This window comes from Lepidochelys kempii, chromosome 1 (assembly GCF_965140285.1).
Source record: "Lepidochelys kempii isolate rLepKem1 chromosome 1, rLepKem1.hap1, whole genome shotgun sequence".
Lineage (NCBI taxonomy): Eukaryota > Metazoa > Chordata > Testudines > Cheloniidae > Lepidochelys > Lepidochelys kempii.
This window is the reverse complement of record NC_136380.1, coordinates 64,031,510-64,055,098: the sequence shown is the minus strand read 5'-3', so window position 1 is coordinate 64,055,098 and position 23,589 is coordinate 64,031,510. Positions and strand designations below refer to the sequence as shown.

The window sequence follows — 23,589 nt, the reverse complement described above, 5'->3', positions numbered from 1 at the left end:
CAGCAGGCTGCCACCCCTAAATCACAGGACCTCAAAAACTTGACCTGCTTGGTAGCAACATTTATTCTATGTCTGGGTTACAACTTAGAATTGCTTTTGTTAAGGTGTTACTGAGTCTCAGATATTCAAGTCATATCAAAGCTTAAGGACTAGTTACAGGAAGACCTGAAACAAGAGTTTCTTTCACTGGTAGACAAAGGAAAGCTGATGGATAGAACATCACTCCAGGCCAGTTTAGATGCTGCTGACTCAGCTGCTAGAGCCATGGCCTCTTACAATACGCAGGTGTTCATGGCTGTAATCTTTAGGGCTGCCCCAGGAAATCCAGAATACCATTCAGAGCCTGCCATTTAAAGGACATGTTCTCAATGCAGATAGATGACAAACTGCATTGTTTTGAGTCACCCTGGAATCTTTTAAAGTCGCTGGGTATATGTACACCTGCCCTCACTAGAAAGCACTTTTGTTCACAGTAGTCCCGCCAATATGCTACTTTTGCATTTCAACAAGACCTATTAGGGAAAAAGAGTCGGGGTTATAGATGCAGACCACCCCCTTCATCTACTGCAACAGCTCCTAGTTCATCGAGGCACCCTGGGGGCTCTAAACAATTATTTTGATGGGTTAATTGAGGCTATCAGGCCAGTGTCCAAAATTCCAGCCCCTCCTTTCTGTTTGCGGTCAGCTGTCCCACTTCCTAGCTGGTTGGTCCCAAATCAGTTCAGACCAGTGGATTCTAAACACTGGAAGTGGAATGCACCCTTCATTTTATTTCTATACCTCCCTCCTTCCTTGTCCCTCTTCTTGTGAGAGTGGTCACTGGAGGTCCTCTTCCAGGAGGTGTGTTCTTTGTTTCAGTTGGGAGTCATAGAAGAAGTTCAGCAGTATTCCGGAGGAACTGGCTTTTATTTCTGCTATTTCCTTATTCCGAAAGGAAAGAGCGGTCTCAGACAAGTTTCAGACTCCATCAATTCAACAAATATCTGAAAAAGGTAGTTTTGCATAGTCTTTCTGGCCTCCATTATCCTTTCCCTGAATTCTAGAGATTGGTATGCTGTTCTCAACTTACATCACCACATGGAAATACTTGTCCAGAATCAGGGCCATGGGAAGTATTTAATGCTCTGGGTGAACCATTCTCCCTACAAATTCAGTGCTACCCTTTGGCCTGTCTCCCACTCCCAGAATTTTTACAAAATGTATAGCATTGTTAGGTGCATTTATGTATACACTTGCACACCCAACTTCTTCATAACTGGATAACTAGCTGGTGAGAGGCTGATACAGAGTTCAGATACTATCCAGTCTTTTATGCAGTCAACCTTCAGGGCTCTGGGACTGTTAATCAATACACACATCTATCCTCTCCCCAGTTCACTTGACTCAAGCCAGAGTTTTCCTTCCATGATCAAGATTTCAGCCAATTCAATCCATCATTTTAGATCCTGTGGCTCAACCAACTACAACAGAATGGAAATACATGTGGCTTCTGAGGCACATGGCCTTTTGCAGGTACATAGTCCAACATTCCAGATTGTGCCTCAGGAATTAGTCTTGGCTGACTTCCATATTCTCTCCAAGTCATCACCCTCTAAGCCTTGTGGTGAGGGTAGCCTCTCAGGTTTTAGCCCCTCTTGGATGAACCTTGTAAACATGTATGTAGGCATTCCCTTTGTAATGCCTCCGCCTTCATTGACACTAGTGATAGATGCGTCTGCTCTGGGTCGGGGGGCTCATCTGGGTTCCCTTAAGACACCGTCCAAAAAGGACTTTTTTTAACACACAAATTTCAGGGAAATGAGCTATTCAGCTGGTGTCAGGCTTTCTCTCCCATATCAATGGGAAAAGCTTGCTCATTCTCACAGAAAACACAATGGCAATGTTCTGCCTCAACTGGCTGTGAAGGACCTGCTTATCCTAGCTGTGCCATGAGGCAGTCTAACTCTAGGATTTTTGTATTGCCAATTCAGTTGACCCCACAGTCTCTTACTTTCCAGGGGTGCAGAATGAGCTTGCAGACCGCCTAAGCAGATCATTTAAGGCCCCATGAGTGGTCTCCACATCCAAATGTAGCCAGGTGCATTTTTTAGCTTTGGGGGACTCCCTAGCTAGACCTCTTTGTAATAAGAACCACAGGAAGTGTAAGCACTTTTGTTCCCTTCAAGAGCGTAGTCAGGGTTCCCTCAGACGTTTTCCTAGGCCCTGATATGGGCAAACTTCTGTATGCTTTTCCACCAATTCCACTCCTTCCAGAATGTTGCTAAAAATCAGACAGGGTATGCTAGAGTCCTACGTATAGCCCCAGCTTGGCTTTGGCAGCACTAGTTTTCTCCCCTCCCCCTTGTAGGTAAAAGCTCTGACATTGCTTTCTTTGGCCCCACGCCTAATTTCTCAAGACCATGGTCAGCTATTCCACCCAAATTTGCAGGTGCTTCATTTAGCAGCCTGGATCCTGCATAGCTAGACCTTCAGGAATTGTCTTGTTCAAAAGAGCTTTTAAATAGTAGGAAGCCATCTGTATAGATCTATCTACTTGATGATGTGGAAGCAATTCTCTCTTGTCCGAACAATCTGGAGTCTCGCTGTCACATTCTTCGATCCAGCATATCTTGGACTATCTTTTATACCTAAAACAATAAGTGGTGGCTGGTACCTCTATCAAAGTCCACCTAACAGCTATCTCAGCTTTCCACCCTCAGGTTGATACTTCTTATTTTCTAATAAGATATCAATAGGATTTTTGAAAGGCCTGAAGCAGTTATACCCTCACATACAAGATCCTGTTCTCTCCCCCCCCTCCCCCCCATGTGACTGGAACTTGGTATTGTCAAAGCTTATGGGACCTCACTTTGAGCCTCTAGCTGCCTACTCCTTACTTCATCTTTCGATGAAGGTAGCATTTTTGATGGCCATCAGTGCTACTAGGAGGATAGGTGAACTACGTGTATTAATGCTTGGCTCTCCATGTAAAATTTCCTTTAATAATAAGGCTTATCCGTGTCCTTATCCAAAGTTTATTTCACAAATGATATAACTTCCATATCAACCAAGCAATTTGTTTGCCTTTGTTCTTCCCAAAGCCTCACTCAAATGAAGATGAGCAGCTGCACAATCTAAATGTCAGAAGAGTGTTGGCTTTCTACCTTGACAGATCTAGGCAATTCCACTTGTCTTTGCAGCTGTTTGTGGTGGTCATGGACAGAATGAAAGGGCTCCCAGTCTCTTCTCAAAGCTTTAATCTTAAATAGCTTCCTGTATTCACTTGTGCTGTGACTTACCAACTGCTACTCCATTAAACAGAATGACTATACATTCAACGAGATTGCAAGCGGTGTCTTCAGCCATTCTTGGTCAAGTGCCTGTCATAAGTATTTGTAGAGTGGCAACTAGGTCTTCAATTCACGTTTGCAGCCCATTATACCATCTCTCAAATGCCAGATTTGGGCGAGCTGTCCTCCGTCTTTATTCAGATACTCTGATCCAACCTTCTGATTTCATAGCTTGAGAGTCACTGTGGAATGTACATGAGTGGAATGTACATGTGCAATCACTAGGGAAAAAAATGGTTACTGACCTGTTCCACAACTGTAGTTCTTTGAGATGTGTTGCACATGCTCTTTCCATGACCCACCCTCTTACCCCTCTGCAATGGAGTTTCCAGCAAGAATCGACTGAGAGGCATCGGGGTGGATCTGCCCTTATGCCTGCTCAAAGAGCACACTGCTTGACCTGCTCTCACAGATACCACTGAAGAAAGTTTCAACAGCCATGCACAGGACACCCACACAGAGTGAAATGGACATATGCAACACATCTTGAACAACACTTATGGAACAGGTTAACAACTTTTTTCTTTTACTGTGCTGTATTGAAGTCCATGAGATGTTGCATTTAAGTTAATAAAAATTGCCATCTTATAAAAAAGTACAGGGTGGAAAACTTGGACATCTTCACAGAAATGGAAAGGGTTTGATACCATCAATTAGGATCATAAATATTCATGTTTGTTCAGTGCCTTGGAGAGTAAGGGTTTGTCTAGATGGCATGTAAAAACCCTTAGCAGCAAGGCTCAGAGCCCAGGTCTACAGACTTGGGCTTGCACTATGGCGTGAAAATCAGCAGTGTAAACATTTGAACTAGGGCTTTGAAACCCAGGGGGAGAGTAAGGCTTCAGAGCCTGAACTGCAATATCTATACTGCTGTTTTTAATGCAGTAGTGTGAGACCAAAATTGTAGACCTGGGCTCTGAGACTCACTATTGGAGGTTTTAAAACACAGCATAGATGTACCCTCTAAGAGCTATAAGAGTTGAGTACTATTATAATTCTAGAAACCAATGTAGATATGTCACCTGATGATGAATTTGCATCTGTCTCTCATATGAAACAAAATCTTTTCAACTCTGCTTCTGTGTGGCTGTCACCTTCATGGAGGAGCTATTACTGGTCTCAAATATACACCATATTCACTCTCCTACTTACCTTAAAATTAGCTCAGGGAAGCCCCAATGGTGTTTGAAATTGTGATTCACATTGTCCTGAGGACTAATGAATCCATCAATGAGATGGACATTAACAATGCACCTCCACTCTTCGCTTGCCTCTGAATGGCCTTGATACACAGGGTACATCTACACTGCAATTGGGGGAGCTCAGGTAGGCATACCTGAACTAGAGTGATTGAACTCACTAAAAATAGCAGTGTAGCCTAGTTACCCTAGGGTCCCAGCCAGGATTGTATTTGGGTGGCTAGCCCATGCCACTGTGGCTGTCCTGCTATTTTTTATCAAGCGACAGTGGTCAGTTAGCTTTGGCACATATGCTCCAGTTGCTGTATAGACATACCCACTGTGTGCTCAAAAAGGAGTGCATTAGGTTTATGCTCTTTGGCAAGCCACAACTTGAAGCTTTAGATTATACGGAAACTAACAGGTATATTTGTAATGCTAACAAAACTTTTTCAAGAAAGAAATGCAAGAAAGAAGGAAACTGGAAGAGTGACTGCACATATTCCTTAAATTATCTTCAGGTGAATACATTTTAAGATCAGTTCACTTGTTTAGCACACTGTGATCATCCCTCGAAGCAATGGGCCAGCCTGAGTTTAGTCCATTTTTTTCTTTTGCTCCTGAAATCTACTTTTTTTTTTTTTTTTTTTTGGTGTGCAACTTCAAAATTACCATTGCTTCACAACAGATCAAGCCAAAAATTAAAGGATGCTGTTCATGCCTCACTTAAATCCCAGGTGTTTACTTCAACTAATTCTTTTCAGGATCATAGTCGCCTTTATGTTCTGCTTGATTTTTAAGCAGTTCATCTTGTAAATTGATTTCTGAGCAGCTACCTGACAATTTACCATCTTCCATCTTCAGATTAAATGTTTTATTTCCATAAGTAGAAAAACATGAAAATAAGGGACAAACCTTATTGCCTATTTTTATTACTAGGGATAATTTTCAATGTGGATGTGTTGGTTCTGGAACACTTTATAACACTGTAAATCTGTATTGTCAAATATATTCATTTCCATGGGAAGGGGTGTGGTAATAAAAACTAGTTGCCCCATTCTTGAGCAGTACTTGAAATGAAAGCAAGATAATTCACACTTAAATGAGAGCCATGCAGAGTGTCTCACTGGGTTACCTTTCCGTGCCTTTTCGTAACAAACAAGGTATTTTAGTTACTCTAATTTCTGTTTTTCTAGGTCTGTCAAAAGTATTTCAGTTTGTAAATACTCTAAGCTTGGTAGCTATTAAATATTTATACAACCCTACTGAGCATATGGAAAGTATTCTGATATCTGTATCACGTGTCTGTCCAGTTGACTCATCATCAGAATTCATGGAAGTATTAACCTAAGATGCTTTCAGACATCAGTGTTATAAAGGTTCATTTGCTTATTAGTTACTTTCCTTTCTTAAGTCTCTCCCAGAAATCTTGTCTCTGCTAATAGAACGATATCATAGCACAACAAGTACTGTGGTTGTGCCCACAAATACATTCAGATAATTAAGTATTTCAGTAACCTCCTCCTACAATATTTTGTTAAAGATGTGGGGACTCTGCCTTATGAAACCAAGTCTCCCAATCAGTTTCAAATTCTAAAACTGATTTTAGTGTAGAAAGTCATGGTCACATGTTAGTTTCCCCAAACATAAACATTTATTTATGGGGGAAAGATGTGAATCTTCTGTTTTTCTTTTTTAACAGGAAAGAAATCAAAGCATTAGACCACTTTTCTCTTTGTTATTGGTGATAATCCATAGTTGTATAAATATAAGCACTGATCAGTATACAGCACTCACAAACATTAAAATATAACCAAATACACTTTTGTTTCTAGGTGAAACATTTAGAGAACTAATGGATAAGTTCCTGAGGGTTAACTTCAGTAAAGGCTGCCCACCCTTGTTTACCACTTTGAAATCTTTATATTACAATACAGAAAAGGTAAATTTTAGTATTTATTCAGTTTTCATATAATCTGCTGTACTAATTTAATTTGTAAGTGTATTATATAGATTCCTCTGGAATTTACAAATGACTGTTATTCAACAATCTCCTACTTAGTAGTTAGTGTACTGCTTTCACTGCAGAATTACTAGGTGGTTACTCATCACATAGTAATATGTACGTATCTGTATTAAATTTGATGACTTTGACATTGTCAGAATCAGATACAGATATGTACAGAAGTTTGACAAGTCAAGAATAAATGAAGACTAATCTACTAAACTGTATTCTTTGTCCTGGGATGAAAATGTGTCAGGGTTGATTCAATTTGTGGTTTATGATATCGCTAGAAATATTTATTATAAAATAGACAACGGGTAGTGATTCTGAATTGTGATAATACAGTATTATATATTACAGAGATATTTGTTCCATATGTCAGTCTCAGTCTAAAGTTTGTGTAGTACTATATTTGAGCAGGTCTAAAATCTCAAGGTATGTTAGTTTTGTTTTGTACTAAATCTGCTTTTCTAGATGTAATTATTGGTTTTAAAGCATCAGGTGTGTGTGTCGCTAAATACACAAAATGTATTCAATATATAATAATGCAGTTTGTATGAAAAATTGTACATAGTGAAGTTGAACTCAAACTGTGATTTTAAAAACTTTAATTTGTCTGCTTTTTTGAGCTGTAAATAAGCAATAAAGCAGTTTTTTTTCCACTTGATTTTTTCAACTGTATGGAGAATCCAAAAGTTGGAGATGTTCAGGAAACTGATATGGATGACATGAATTGTAATGACAGGTTTCAGAGTAGCAGCCATGTTCGTCTGTATTTGCAAAAAGAAAAGGAGTACTTGTGGCACCTTAGAGACTAACCAATTTATTTGAGCATAAGCTTTCGTGAGCTGCAGCTCACTTCATCGGATGCATAAAAGTGGAAAATGCAGTGAGGATGTTTTTATACACACAGGTCATGAAAAAATGGGTGTTTATCACTTCAAAAAGCTTTTTCTCCCCCCACCCCACCCTCCTGTTGGTAATAGCTTATCTAAAGTGATCACTCTCCTTACAATGTGTATGACAATCAAGGTGGGCCATTTCCAGCACAAATCAAGGGTTTAACAAGAACGTCTGAGGAACGGGGGTGGGAGGAAGGAATAAACAAGGGGAAATAAGTTACTTTTTATAATGAATCAATTTCCCCTTGTTTATTCCTTTCTCCCACCCCCGTTCCTCAGACTTCTTGTTAAACCCTGGATTTGTGCTGGAAATGGCCCACCTTGATTGTCATACACATTGTAAGGAGAGTGATCACTTTAGATAAGCTATTACCAACAGGAGAGTGGGTTTCGGGGTGGGGGGGGGGAGAGAACCTTTTGAAGTGATAAACACCCATTTTTTCATGATCCAATTAAGCGAGCTACAGCTCACTTCAAGCTTATGCTCAAATAAATTGGTTCGTCTCTAAGGTGCCACAAGTACTCCTTTTCTTTTTATGACTTGTAATAGAGAAAGTTCTTCACCAAGGATGGCAAAATTAGGTGGGTTGGGAAGTGCTCGGAGTAGGCCAATGTGTAATATATAATGAGAAGAAAGGGCTAGTCACTGCTTCCACTATGGCAAGTTTTTACCTGAGCAGTTTTCTTGCCACCAATCAAGTTGGGAACATGAAATCAAAACTTTTAGGATTGCTAATTTATTCAGAGGGACTAACCAATAATTTGTATGCAGAGACAGAGGCAATTATTAGACGGGGAACACAGGATTTACATTTGTAGAAATACTTGGGTTTTTTCCTGGAAAGGGGGAAGGGGAGGGTTTCTTCAAGTTTTTTGTTTTTTGCATTCACTCATTTATGTTTGTGGAAATACCATATTTCAAAGGGTTTTGAAACCAGAAAATTGGCTCTAATTTCAGTCTGAATAAAATTAAGTATTTCAAAATTAAGTGAATTGATGAATGTCAGGGATGTTGTTATCCCTGTTACAACTTTCTAGAAGCTCGGGGTGGAAAGGAATAGTTACGTTTTGAGGAAGCGGCATGTCAGCTTGGTAGAATCAACCGTGTCTGGATATTGAAGACGAGCTGTGAATTGATTATAAGGTCTTGGTTTGAAAGAATCTTCTTGCACAGGGCCTCTGGTAATACATGATTCTAGGAAAAACTAAAATCAACATTGATTGTTGATAGAAGATGGTTGGTTGGTTGTGTGAAATTACCCTGTAATGGCTACAAGCATCTGTACTCGGGGAAAATACACTTCTACTCAATGTGACAAATTCTGTGTGTGGAAAAAGAAAGATGTGAAGTATTGTGTCCAAGTTATGAAGATGCCACACAAAAATGCAGAGAAAATTATGACAAATTATGGCTTTGGTGTTTGATCAGACAATGAAAATAAAAATAACTTCTCAAGTGCAGTAACATGAAATCTTTGACATAATATGTAACACAATCCTGAAGTACGTTATAGATGTTGGACTATTTCGTCATGGCTGTCATTCAGTTTCATGATTGGTTGGTTGATAGGAAAAGGATTGATTTCCAAGTCTTCCCTGTGATATTCAGTGGAACTCCCAGGAAGATTTTGTGTCTCTGTGTCCAGATCATATGTGTAGAAATTAACAGAACTTTGATCAAAATATACCAATAATTTTCTATTAAAAGGGGCTCAACAGAGAGGTATTAAAATTATAAACATGAGATTTAATGGCTGATAACACTACTGTTGCAGTTTCAGGGGAAATCTGGTTGAGCTAAATTTACAACAAAGACCGAGAAGGACAAAATCAAGTAAACAAAACAAACCGAGGAAAGCTATGGAACCTATTCCTACTTATCCAACTTAACCTTTGTATTTGGGATCAGTGTTGTTGGTTGAGCCCTGAGTGGGAGGAAGAAGCTTGAATTGTGGTTCATGAAATATAATCCTGTGTACATTCCTTCCCTTCTGCTACAAATGTGGTTGTGGAAGTAGTTTGGAGCAATTCACGGCATTAAAATGGTGGGAAAATTGTGAAAGTAAAATATCAGGAGATAGAACTTTGAGTTCAGCATTTTGTCCATTTTTAAAAACCGCTACTCTTTTTTTGTCAGCTCAACATCAAGTAAGCACATTTTAGCACAGTATGATTGGTTTGGTCAAACTACTTAACTCAGGTGCTGAAAAAAGTACGTTGACACTGTGTTTAAATATCTAAGAGTAGATACAAGAGTGGTAGGCCTAAGTGAATAGATTTGTGGACTCAAATATTGTGTTCTTGTGTTTAACTTACAAAATTACAGGCTTTTCTTTTTTATCAAAATGTGTGCCTCTTTATGTTTAGGGAATAAATGCTGGCAAAGCAAATCCCCTAGTATGTATTTTACGTTTCATTTCATAGACCAGGGGTGGGCAAACATTTTGGTCCAAGGGCCACATCAGGGTTGCAAAACTATATGGAGGTCCAGGTAGGGAAGGTTGTGCCTCCCCAAACAGCCTGATGCCCGCCCCCTATCTGCCCCCTCCCACTTCTCACCCCCAGACTACCCCCCTCAGAATCCCTGACTCATCCAACCCCCCCTACTCCTTGTCCCCTGACCCCCCCTCACGGGACCCCTGCCCCAACCGCCCCCACGAGATCCCAGCCCCTATCCAACCCCCTCCCTTCTCCCTGCCCCCTGACAAGACCCACAGGACTCCCATGCCTATCCAGTTCCCCCTGTTCCCTGACCACCCCTCCCCCACAGAATCTCTGTCCCATCCAACCGCCCCTGACTGCCTCCTGGGACCCCCCCGTCCCCTTACCATGCCAGAGCCAGCCACACCGCTGCACTGCCTGGTAGGAGCAGCAGACAGCACAGCGAGCTGAGGCTGCAGTGGAGGGGGGAAGCGGGGGAGGAGCCGGGGGCTAGTCTCCCCTGCGGGAGCTCAGGGGCCAGGCAGGACAGTCCTGCAGGCTCTAGTTAGCCCACTTCTGTCATAGACTCTTTGTGAGTTTTCCAGTGTGTTTATTTCAGGAAAAAGTGTGTGGATATTGGGAGGGTGTGTCAGTGTCAGATATTTCAGAGGATGGTGTACAAAATGCATAGTAAATCTAATTCAGCAACTGGAGGAAAGTAATTTCCCTGACAGTATAATAACTGATCATCGTACGCTTGTATAATGTTTATTATCTTGAAATTAGAAATGTTAAAGATGGGTTAGTCCTGTTCTTTCTTCCTTCCACTAGCTAATTGTACCTACAGCAGATCTTCTGAATAGTGCTTTATACAGTCCAGTATTAAATGCCCCAAGTTATGAGGCTTTGATTTTCAAGGCTATACTTCAAAATTTTATGTTTTCCTGGGTATATTCCTTCAATTGCACCACATGAAATGTTTCTCCATCCTCGGTGTTAAGAGTTCTAGTACCCATGGGAGGATTTATTTAATACCAGCCCAGATTCCCTCGGTCTGTACCTCTAAGTAGAAACTGCAGCACTTCCCAAGACTCTTTTGGGTACCTGTGTACCATTTAGCCAGCATCTGTTTTCTCTTCCCCAAGGAGAGAGTCAGTCAGCACTTTGTCCCTCATTGTTAACACTTGCTTTTATACAAAATACTGTCCTTTTAATAGAAGAAAAAGTTGAATGACAAACATAAAACTAAAACAATCTGTAAAACTTCTCACCATGATTGGTGCTGAAGACAATATAGATATCAACGTTTTTTCCATAATAGACTACAAAATGAATATTCCCAGTTTCTAAGAAGTTTCTCCATCATGGTACACTCTTGTACTAATTCTTAAGATGGGACGATTTTGGCAAATAAGTGAAATATATAGCATGTTTTGAAAATAGTTAGATTTTGCCTTAGTCTTATTTCCTGTAGCTTGTTCTACAGCAGGATTCCCTTAAATGAATGCCCTGTGGCTCTTGCAAGCTTTTTGAGGGCTCTTTTACCTGCGTTGTTCGGGAATAGCCCAGAAAATCGTAGAATAGATGACGCAGTTATCTTTAACATATCCTGGTCCTGAACTGTTCATAGCCTTATAGTACAAGGCTGAGACCTTGAATTGACATTGGAAGCGAACTGGGAATTGGTAGACAGTGCAGAGCACCAGTTTTCTGTTCTCTGTGGCTTATCCCAATGAAAACTGGGCTATCAGACTGAAGCTTCTGTGTTGCTTCTACCTTCATTCGCTGATGCATAGTGTCTGTCCCACTCTGTCACCCCAAGTGCAGGAAGTGGGGACCCGCAAGGATTTTAAAAATTAATACTTGCCACTCCAGGCTTGTATTAAACTCCCAAGGTTACAGCTTCTCTCTGACCTTGGCTTGGTAAACACTGCCACCACCCAAATGCAAAAAAAAAACCCCTCTGAATCCAGGAAGGAGCACTTGGGAATTCCTCCCTGTGGGGTACCCTCAAGCCCTCCCCCCCCGGGAAGAATCATAGAATATCAGAGTTGGAAGGGACCTCAGGAGGTCATCTAGTCCAAACCCCTGCTCAAAGCAGGACCAATCCCCAATTTTTGCCCCAGATCCCTAAATGGCCCCCTCAAGGATTGAACTGCCAACCCTGAGTTTAGCAGACCAATGCTCAAACCACTGAGCTATCTGAGAAAGCCACAGCTAATCCCCTTTGTTTTCTATCAGCTAATCAAACAACATGCACAAACGTCGTGGGACACCAAATATCCAATCCTGTTCTTAAAAAAGGTAAATTTTATTAACAAAAAAAGTATATATATATTTTGAACTTAAGCTTTTGCTAGATTTTAAAAGAGCAATTCCAAAAATTAAGCACCCAAACTAGCTTTCTTGGGGGTTCAGCTTAAAGGTTACAAGCAAACAAAAGCATCGGGTTAGCACAGAGGAGATCCACAAGCCAAAATAAGAAATAAACTTGATAGCGTCTGTCTAAACATTCCCTATCCAAGTGATTCCTTCTAGGTATGGAAAACACTTTTTTTCATACCTGGTTCAAACCTTACACTGCATTTCTGCTTATAGCATTGCTGCTCCATGTTCTTTCAGCCCAGAGAACAACAGACAAAGTTTCTTTCCCAATTTTAAAAAGTTCTATCTTCCCATTGGCTCTTTTGGACAGGTACCCCTACAGGTAAAGCAAGTAGAGAACAGACCAAGAGGGATTTTACAGCTAGCTGGCTGGCTGGGTGTCTATCAAAGGGAGCTATCCCCCCTTATTTATCACACACGGATTAAATTAATTTAAAAATGTGGAAATGACACATGCGAGGGTCAGTCTGGTCTGATCTTCTGCCAAAAGAAAGGAGCATAGTCTCTTAGCATGGTGAAATAAAAAATGTACTGTGTCAAGCCTTTCCTAGCAAGGTTAGATGGTTTAGGTCAAAATCAGAAACTGATGTAGTTATTTTACTGGTTAGTCCATGGCGTGGTCTACACTTACGCTATATATCGGTGTAGCTGCATCAGTCCAGGATGTGGAAAAAACCATACCCGAGTGACTTAGCTATGCCAACAAAACCTCAGTGTAGACACAGCTTTGTCAGCTCAGCTAGCGTTGTTGGGAGAAGTGGTGTTCCCACATCAAGAGAAGAATTCTTGTCAATGTAGGCTCCGTTTACACTAGGAAGCTATGCCAACAGGCTCTGTAGTGTAGACATAGCCCATATCTACTACTTTACTGTTTCCCGCCCCCAAGTTTACACTATGAAGAAGGCAAGAGCAGAGACTTTTTTCAGTCAATATGCCATTTTAGGAGGGGGACTTTCCTTATTTAATGGTGGTCTGGTCTTTTTTCTTTCCAAAAGACCCTCTGGTCTCCAATTAGCTCATGATATTACTTCAATGCACACCTGATGGTACTAGTCTGGGCATGTGAGAGCATTTCTTTTCCTCTTCCAGGCATTTGTCTGAACAGAAACCTACAGTTTCTCCCTAAAGTAGCTTTACTGCAAATTTCTAGTGAATAAGAATATATAAAAACTGATCTCTCTGTATATGTCCAGGCATAGCTGCTTATCACAGTATCCTTTAAATGTGTCTTCTCTGTGCAGCCCCTCCTCCATTAGACACTGCTCCCCTTATGAAGCAGTCCCTCCAGTTCCCTAATAAATAAGTTCAAAGAACACAGTCTAGTACTGAGATGCCCAGAAATGGACATAGTATTTCAGGTGCTGCTTCACCAGAATTTACTAAAGTCACAATCTCTTGTGCTCATTGATCCGGTTCTTCTATATAAGCAGCCCAAAATTGTATTAACTCATTTTTGACCACCATATCACATTGAGCACCTATTTTATGTGCTATTGGCATTTCCCCAGATGTCTTGGTATTACTACTTTCTAGGTTTCTTCTTTGTGGAAGTGATATGGGAGATAAGTTTTAGAAGGGAAGGACACTTGAGTGTTGTGTGTGCGTGTGGGGGAAGGGGACGAGCACTGGCTGCTAGTTTGGCACATTGCATATATTGTATGGCATTGCCTAAACCAGTCATGTATAAGTATAATGTAGATCTTTCCTGAAAGGATATAACCAATTCAGAACTCTTCAATGGATGTGTAGTTTAAACACTACCTTCTAAGGTGCATTGCCTAACTTCTTGTTTTCTAGTTTTAAATTGTTCCAAGCCTTAATCATTTAAGTGGAGGGGGGTCTGTTTCTAGATTTCAGTATAAAATAAAAGCATGAGGCCGTGTGGAAAAGTTATGCTGAGTCTCTTATTACAAGGTGTAATAAGTTGCTGTCTTTGATTTCCCTTCCAACTGATAGGGACTTTCAAATCTACTACTTGATGAGAATGGACTGTTTGGCAATATAAATTAATACTAAAAAAAGCTTCACTGGGAGGTAGGTGTAAACTACTATGTAACTGAAGATCCTGCCTCAGCCATCCAAATGAAAAACTTTGACTTCCATACTGAAATTTTAAACCATTTATCTTCATGTATCCAAGATTTGCTTAATTTCCAACTTAATGGAAGAAGGAAGACCAATGTCTTAAATAAAATCCTTTTCTGTAAGTCTTCCCTGAGTCTTAGGTGCTGTTAATTAGTAGCTTATAGGTGATTAATTCAATGAAGCAAATAGTACCTCTTGTTTAATATGTAGTCACATTCAGTTTATTAAAATTATCAAAGCCAGTTAAGGGATTTAGACCACTTCCATTTCTCAACAATCTCGAAGCAATTATTTCTTATAATTAATACCGAGATTACTTATTTTCCTTTTTAATCATACTGAACATAACATGCTGTTAATAACTAATCCATTCAGTTAATACATTGTGTTGTAGATCTTATTTCTGGATAGTCAGTAAATGCAACTTTTGATGTTATAAAACCTCTCCTTTTAGTCTTGTCATTATATGTCCATCAGTGCTCTTTGTTTAGGCTTCACTAAACCTGGAGCTGGACAGAGTCAAAATTCCTCCTCAACTTTACTGCAAGACTAAACATTTTAATTCAGTCTGCAGTACCACAGCGAACCAAAAGAGATTTATAAAGGTTAATCCCCAGGTAATTCAGTAACTGAACCTTCTATTCATAAGTGTTTACATAAGTTGAAGAGTTGCAACAGAGAAGCCATACATAGTCTGTTTTTAATTACAGTATTGTTATCAAGATGCACTTCATGTTCTCAAGAAGGCTGAGAGGAAGAATACAGTACTTAAGTGGATTCCATTATCCTGCTCTTGGGAACATAGTTTTGTCCCTGTTACAGATTTTCTTGTTCTGTTGGTTTGAATACCTACCATTTGGTCCCTCACTGAGGGTTAATTAACTACAGGATTCTTTATGCAAGGTAGCTAAAGACAGTAGTCCTTTTTTGTTACTTAAACATTAGTGTTGTTTTTCCTTTTCTTGGAATTTTAAACTTCTCTCTAACCTCAGATGATGTTGGTACTCTGCAGTTCCATACTTTAGTAGTTTTTGCTATTTCTTCCTATGTCAGAAACACTTTCAAGGGATTGATTAATTAAAACAGTACTTTTACTGTCTTATTAGTGGTGTTTCTACACTGCAACGTAAGTCCAGGGTTAGCAGACCTAAAGTCAGTGAACTGTGGTTTTGTGAACCCAGGGCTTGAGCATCTATGGTGGTTGCTGACACCTAGACCGAATTTTTGAACCAGGGCTCCAGCATCCATAACTGTGGTACACAGGTCTGAGTCCGTCCAATGATATCCAAGACTTCCTAGTGCCTTCTTGAAATATGGCTGCTCTAGCTCTTTGTGGTCACAGGAAGTTTGAGCAGCCTGCTGACCCATCTTGCTTGGGCCATCCTTTTGGTCAATACGGCTCCAGCAACCAGAGCCAACAATGTGGAGGAGTCACGATTTGAAGAACTCACGCTTTCACTCCTGTTTTAAGGAGATGGCAGAGCTGCTGTGAGATGCTGGTGGACATACCGGTGGCCTTTTCTGACCCACCAAAGGCAACTAACAGACTGGCTGCTGCTGCTCATGACACGTATGGCCATTTATACCCACAATGTAGCACTTCTGGAGAAGGGCCAAAAGCACAGAGTAGTGGGACCACATCGTCCTGCAGACCTGGGATGACCAGCAGTGACTCCAGAACTTTTGCATGAAGAAAGCTAAATTTCTGGAGCTTTGTGAGCATGTTGCCTTGACCATCCAGCTTTGAGACATGAAGGTGGCTGTGCCAGTCTAGAAGTGGGTTGCTATAACCATGTGGAAGCTGGCTATCCGAGACTGCTACAGGTCCATTACCAACCAGTTTCGTGTTGAGAAGTCGATTGTGGGTCAAGTGGTGGCAGGGGTTTCTTAGACAATCAGGCATGTGATTTACTCAAAGGCAGTGACATAAAAGATACTCCTGAAGTAATTACTGGCTTTGAGAGAATAGGGTTTCTAAACTGCACCAGGTCCATTGATGGAACTCACGTACCCATAGTTTTGCCTTCAAGGAGCACCAGTAAATAAACCAGAAAGCGTACTATTCCATTGTTATCCAGGCCAGTGTAGACCACAGAAGCCAATTTATTTACATTAACATGGGCTGCACTGGAAAAGTTTGATCCAGGATTTTCTGCCAGTCGAGAGTCTACGTTCAAGAACCTGCTGGGACACTGTTCCTACCAAATGACATGGTCATAAATGGAGTTAGTGTTTCCACTGTTGTTGGGGATTTTGCATGCCCCATATTGCCTTGGTGTATGAAACCATATCCTGATCTCAGAGGCCCTGGCAAAAGAAGGTTTAATTACACTCCCAATAGGTGTAAAATGGTGGTTGAATGTGCGTTTGGCAGATTGAAATCCTGCTGGCACTGCCTGAAGACCCTATTTGGATTCCACTGTAATCAGTGCTCTTTGCATTACTGTGGCTTGCTGTGCTCTTCACAATCTTTGTGACACCAAAGGTGAGCCATTTTTCCCCAAATGGAATGGACAGTGATCGTCTGCTGAAGCAGTAAACTCAACCAGAGAGTGCAGCTACTGGAGCTGGATGCACCCAGGCATCAGAAATTAGGGATAACTGTGCTCACACTTTATAGACTTGCATGGGCCAGTGGTAAAGATAGTACCTTTATGATGTGCTTGTGCAATGCTTACAGTACACTGGGTAAGGGTTGGGGCTTGACTGACATGCATTGGACTTATGAATGACCTATTCCCACTTATGAAATGGAATGGAGGTGCACAACTGTGGACTTAGATATCTGTATTGAGAAATAGTGTTAGCATACAACTTCAAAAGTTGTCATTTACCATGTGTTTCTTTTAAATATATATAGGATGTGATGTAGTGATTGTAACAAAACTTCTTAATAAAATATTTTTGTTTGAACATTTATTAGAAAAGTATAATATTAAATTATTTCCAGGCAGGCTGGTTGACATTAACACACCAAACATAAACCAAGCACATGAATAAAATGCGAACAATGGAACAATTTCCAAGATGGAATCCTGCTACTGTGGCATATAACCTGGCCCCTCCATTCTCCTTTCCTTCCACATTTGCTGCGCACTGGGTGCGGGGGCAGAGGGGCAGTGGAGTGTCCACTGGGGAGAAGCTCATATGAGAGACTGCATGGGATATCTGTTCCATGGAGGACTCAGGCCATGGGGCTGGTGCAGCAGCAGTCTGCAGTTTTGCAGCCATTATTAAAAGCAGCCTCTCAGCGCACAACAGAAAAAACTATCTTCATCCCTTAACTGCTGTTCCTCTTCCAGGAACTGTGAGGCAAGTATCTGAGCTCTTACTGAAATCTGTCTTCAAGCTGTGAAACCAACCTGAGCCTTTCATCTTGTCTTTCCGCTTGCTGTAAGTCCCTCTCTGTTTGGTACTGGACTGCTTGTTGGCTCTGCTGAGAATGTCAACCGTAAGTTCATCACAGAAATGATTCCTCTTGCACCAGTCCGTGATGGTACGGTGATCCAGTCTTCTACTCTAGTTGTGCAAGTTGTCAAGGATACTATGATCTGCAGAGGTTGATGGTCCTGGAAGAGGGGAAGAAACAGAAGGTTGTCTCAAGTGTGTCAGTACATGAGCACAAAAATTCCTTTTGGAATTTCAAGGCCTTATATGTTACTTTGTAAAACTACTTCAGTATATTGTCAGAGGGATGCTTCAGACTACAGAAGTTCCCTAGACACAGCTGGGTTAAAAAGAGGTGCATAGTTAAAAATCACAACCACTTTTTTCTAAGAATTGCAGACCAGTTTGGACTGTGGAGGAGGGCAGTTCATAGAATCATAGAATATCCGGGTTGGAAGGGACCTCAGGAGGTCATCTAGTCCAACCCCCTGCTCAAAGCAGGACCAATCCCCAATTAAATCATCCCAGCCAGGGCTTTGTCAAGCCTGACCTTAAAAACTTCTAAGGAAGGAAATTCTACCATCTCCCTAGGCAACACATTCCAGTGTTTCACCACCCTCCTAGTGAAAAAGTTTTTCCTAGTATCCAACCTAAACCTCCCCCACTGCAACTTGAGACCATTACTCCTTGTCCTGTCCTCTTCTACCACTGAGATAGTCTAGAACCATCCTCTTTGGAACCACCTCTCAGGTAGTTGAAAGCAGCTATCAAATCCCCCCTCAATTGCCATCTACATAAGCTGTCTGTCATTTGAGGCATTCCACATTTTGGAGGACACGACAGTTCTGGTGGTTCCAGATGCAGAGGTTTATTCCAAGCTACTTATGGGGAAGCCAACTGTTTATGCCACCGTGAAACACACATCTGTGAGTGGAGTGGGCTGATGAGCTACTGAGGTGCCCTGAAAAATGCGCCCTTCCCTGAAACATGACTACCTATCTGGAGTTCCTGCTACTGAAAAAGTTTGCAGCCATCAGCACCCAGGATGGGGTCAAAATTCATGAGGGAGTCAATAGGATGCTGTGTTAGCATCTGCATGTATTCTGGGGTCTTCAGGTTATGGTGTGCTACCATTGGTTCCAGGCTAAGCACAGTACCCAGCACCTGGTCAAAGCCCTCATAAAACAGATGTGACGATGACGGCTTCCGATGTAGCCTTTTTGACTGCCTGCAAACACACAAACTCCACTGGCATCCCCTTTCCCTCTCCTACCCCTCAGTAAATTTCTGGACTGCATTCAGACCTCCAGACCTATTTCAGACACATGATTTCATCACCCATGGAGCACGTGGACTACATTTAACTGAAATGACTGCATTTCAGTCCCGTCCTGTGTCTTCCCCCCCCCCCCATCCTCCTCTGCAGTTCAGGATTTGCAGGTGGCTTGTTACTTCATTGACTTGATACGGCGTGATTGCAGGATGGGCAACGTAATGTTCTCACTTTTTAACAAACTAGCATGTCCTAGCACAAAAATAAAATTGCCCATTACTAGTAAAACATGACTTTTGGAGGCTTGTCACATTTGTGCTTCCTGATATCCATTTTAAATTCCAGGTTATGGGGGGTGGGGTGGGGGATACTGAGGAGCTGGCCTGCAATCCGCCATTGGCAGATACACTGCTGCCCAGGGCTTGCACTAATTTTTGCTTTGGTTCATAAAATGAAAATCCTTTCCATAGCTATAAATTTAAAAATGAAGCCAGAAACTTCCCTAGCTATGAGGAGACTTCTGCCTGTGTAGTTTCTGCTGCTGGTTCCATGGTGAGTCGCTTCTCCAGGGGAGGTTTTCAACAAAAAGCTCCTCTGAGTACAGTCTAAGGATGTGCGGCAGCTGCTCCTGCGACAAACCCTCTTCCAGGACTCGTTTCATCGCCAGAGTCACTTTGTTGGTCTCATCTGGAGCCTGCTGCTGGCTCCCATCCATTCCCATGCTAGATTCTGGGGTCCGCAGGTCATCATGAGCTACCGTTGGTTCCATGCTAAGCATAGTACCCAGCACCTGGTCAAACCCCTCATAACAGACATGATGATGGCGAATTCTTCTTCGAGCGATGGTTCCTATTATATTTCACTGAGGGTTTACATGCAACATGCATCCGGAGCTGGAGAATTTGAAAGTAGTAGTGTCCATTGGTTCACAAATCTTTTACCTTTTTAATTAGAAAATGGACGATTCCCTCCACATCCTGAAGGATTCAAGAGCCACACTTTGCTCACGGGGTATCTGTACACTTTTGTGCCCAAGCGTAAATTCTGCTGCCCACCACCACAAAACAATAGTACAGGACTTACCAGTTTTTCCACCAGAGGTCGTAAAAACTACCACACAAGTGCCAAAAGACCAAACCATCTCACCCCCTAGGTCCACCTTCACAGCCTTCCTCTTCACAAGTGCAACCCTCTCAGAAAAGATACTTCTGAGGAACACTAGAGAACTGTCCTCCACCTTGTTTACTGCCATTCAACCACACCACCCCCTTCAGGGGTCATCTAGCATTCTTTGTACCAGCTTGGAGTGCAATAACAACGGACAAGTTGGTGTGAAATGTCATCCACTATGGCTGTACAATAGAGTTCACCACATCATTCACAATCCCCTCCCCAATCCTTCCTCAGGGACCACACTTACAACAGCATCCTCACTGTAGAGGGTGGACTCCTTACTACAAAGAAGGGTGATAGTGCAGATGAACTGCTCTATCAAGGGGTTCTAGTCAACCTACCTCCTGATACCCAAAAAGAAGGGCAGGGTGAAGACCAATCCTGGATCTCCATCTCAATCACTTCATCCACACACCCAAGTTTCATGTGATCATCTTAGCCGCTATCATCCTGTCATTAAAAGATGGCATGTGATTTGTGGCCTTCGATATGCAGGATACCTATTTTCACATAGACATCCATCTGGCCCACAGACAATTCCTGAGGTTCATGGTAGGCCAATAGCGTTTTCAATAAAGGGCTTGCCTATTCCTCCTTGGCCGCATGGCATTGTGCATGTATGTCACCGCCTTCGCTTGTCTCCACCTCCTTCTCTGCCTCCAGATGTGGCTCCACAGTGTCTACTCACCTACATGACATGCCAGATAGCTCCCCCTGAGGTACTTTCGTCCATCTAGTGGTGGACAGACCCATGACAGGTCTGTGTCCTTTCTCCCATCCTCCCCAGACAGGACAGTCATCACAATGCATCCCATGTGGAAGGGGAGCGCACATGGGAGAACACATGACACAAGGAAAGTGGACCCCACGGGAATCAAGGATGCACATCAGTGTTCTGGAATGTAGGGCTGAAAGGGACCTCAACAGATCATCCCGTCCAGTCCTCTGTGCTGAGGCAGGACCAAGTAAACTTCGATAATTCCTGATAGGAATTTGAACAACCTGTTTTTAAAAGCCTCCAATGATGGAGCTTCTACAACCTCCCTTGGTAGCCTATTCCAGTAATTAATTACTCTCATAGTTAGACAGGGTTTCTTAATATCTAATATAAATCTCCCTTGCTGCAGTTTAAACCCATTACTTCTTGTCCTACTTTCAGTGGATATGGAGAAATATTGATCTCAGTTCATTTTATAGCAGCCCTTAACATATTTGAAGACTTATCAGGTCCCCAACTCAGTTTTCAAAAGTAAACATACCCAGTTTAACCTTTCCTCATAGGTCAGGTTTTTAAAACTTTTTATCATTTTTGGTCCTGCCTCAGCACAGAGGGCTGGACTTGATGACCTGTCCAGGTCCCTTTCAGCCCTGCATTTATATTCTTTGATATTTCTGGAGGCAATAATTAAAGATTCATTTTACTCCTGTTCTCTTTCTGTAATCCCTCCCTCCCCCATCTTCCCCAGTCCCTTGTGGAGGTGGGATTTTATTTCTCTTTGCTATTCTATTAATAATTTGGTCCAAAAACATACTGATATTTGTGCCTCAGCAATAGAGAAGTGTGCTATCCCTGGTGATGAGGCAGTTTCATTTAAGAATGCATTCTTGCCCTACTTATCTGGATCTTTTTATCTTTATACTACTGAATTATTAAGAATTACAGGCAAGTTTATTTTCCTAAGATAGCTAAACACAAGTTTTTTGTATTAGTATCAGTTTAGAATATAGTAGCAATATTAACTTACTTAATATTGAATGAAAAGGCTGTCTTTCCATCCTGTAGCACTGAAATTGTTTCCTATTAACAGGATTTCCCTTTCCTTTAGCAATTTAATTCTCGTCTAAACAAAACTTGGCTTTAGAGATAAGGATGTTATAGGATTTTTACTTCCAAGTAGCGTTATATGAAAATAAGTTTTCATTGTTGTATAGAGCATCCATAGACTGCCAATTAAAGAACATACTTCAAAAATTCTTATACAATAGTAAGTGCTTGAAATGTGTAATGACAGATGCGTGTGTCTACAAATGAGTTTGGTGGTGGCACTTGCAGGGAAAGATAATGTCTGTACAATATATATTGTGTGTGGATACTGAGTATTATATCTGAAAGTTTGGAGGGACTTGTTTACTTGCTGATGGCTTCTTCCTGGTTTTTTAGGGTAATTATGCAGCTATCGTGTCATTTTTTCAATTAAGATTTTTAGTTGTTGTAGGTTTTATTAATAGTGCAATGTTGGTGTCTTGGCAATTAGTTTACTATCAAGACTTTTCTCTGCAATGTAGATGCAACTCAGCAGCTTCAGAAGCCTAACTGCATTGTGTTTGGAGGGTACTAAAATTGTATCAGGCTTGCCTTCACAAAACTAATGATAGTAGCAGACATGTATCTAGGCATATTTATACAATCTTTGGCCTGATGGCATCTGAGTGCCTAAATATAGCGCTAAGCATGACCTAAAAGAAGCTGCACTTTTTCCTTGATGTCTCCAAGACGAAAAAATTCTGCCTAGTAATCCTAGTATATTAAACATGGAATTTGGGGCCTTTATATGAAGTTACCATTTCTACATGAACCTAAGCCTTAAGAGTAGCTCTTAGCAGTGTGATTTTGCTGCATGTAAATGACTGACTAGAAATGACACGTTGAGATGTAAGAATTTTCATACTCCATGGGCTGCTCCACAAATGTATTTGTAATAAACTCTTTAACATCCCCATCTGTTCCCACTATCCCCTAGCAAAAGAGAGAACAAAATCAGACACTAAAACAAATTGCAAGTTTTTAAATTTGACTGACCAATTTTCAGAACTCCTCTTTGGGTCCCCAATCAGTGGTGCGCTATATCCGTGAGATTAAATCCAAAGAGTGAAGACTTTCAATTAGTCAAGGTTTGCGTCGATTGTGTTGCAGGTGCGTTGATTCCATTGAAGCGCATGTGTCCTATTTCTGTGTAACTAAAAACATGGAGGCTCTATGAGGAAATACTGGATGAGAGAAAATGTCTGTCTGGAAGAAACCTCAGAAGTCTCAAAAAAGATATAAGACTCTCTGCACAGGAAGGTAGGCTGTCTCCCCTGAAGCCCTTTCTTTTCCTCTTACAAGAAAGATGGCTTTCTGTCCTTAATTTGGATAGCTATAGACACAAAAGGGAAGCTGTGACCAAGTTTTGTAGCTGGGTGCCCTCCATGAATTAGTGGTAGATCACATAAGGAAGTGAAGGACATTTTAATTCTATTCTGATTATCTCTACATTTTAAGATAGAGTAAAAGGTTAGCAACCAGGGGACTCGGCCGCCTTTTTGTTCATGTCTATCTCGTTAGGTTAGTTTTAGAGAACTGTTTACTCCCTTGGTTAGAAAGTTCTCTGGGTTAGAAGTTTAAGGATGGAACTCAGTGGTAGGTGGGCTTATAAATCATATCCAAATATTACTGAACATACATAGCAAA

At 41.3% G+C, this 23,589-nt stretch overlaps 1 protein-coding gene across 7 annotated transcripts in view; it reads left to right on the top strand.

Annotated features, from left to right (window-relative positions):
• NAA16 (N-alpha-acetyltransferase 16, NatA auxiliary subunit) overlaps positions 1-23,589 on the top strand; it is a 109,421-nt gene that overhangs the window by 45,311 nt on the left and 40,521 nt on the right. For 5 of the 7 annotated variants that reach the window (XM_073345785.1, XM_073345806.2, XM_073345796.2 and 2 more), the window contains one exon: positions 6,343-6,449. The exons of 1 other annotated variant lie outside the window; for it this stretch is intronic. In XM_073345785.1, the coding sequence (XP_073201886.1) occupies positions 6,343-6,449 (107 nt within the window). Of the gene's footprint in view, positions 1-6,342; positions 6,450-12,076; positions 23,203-23,589 lie in introns of all 7 variants that reach the window. One more of the 7 variants, XR_012159157.2, reaches the window with a different exon arrangement.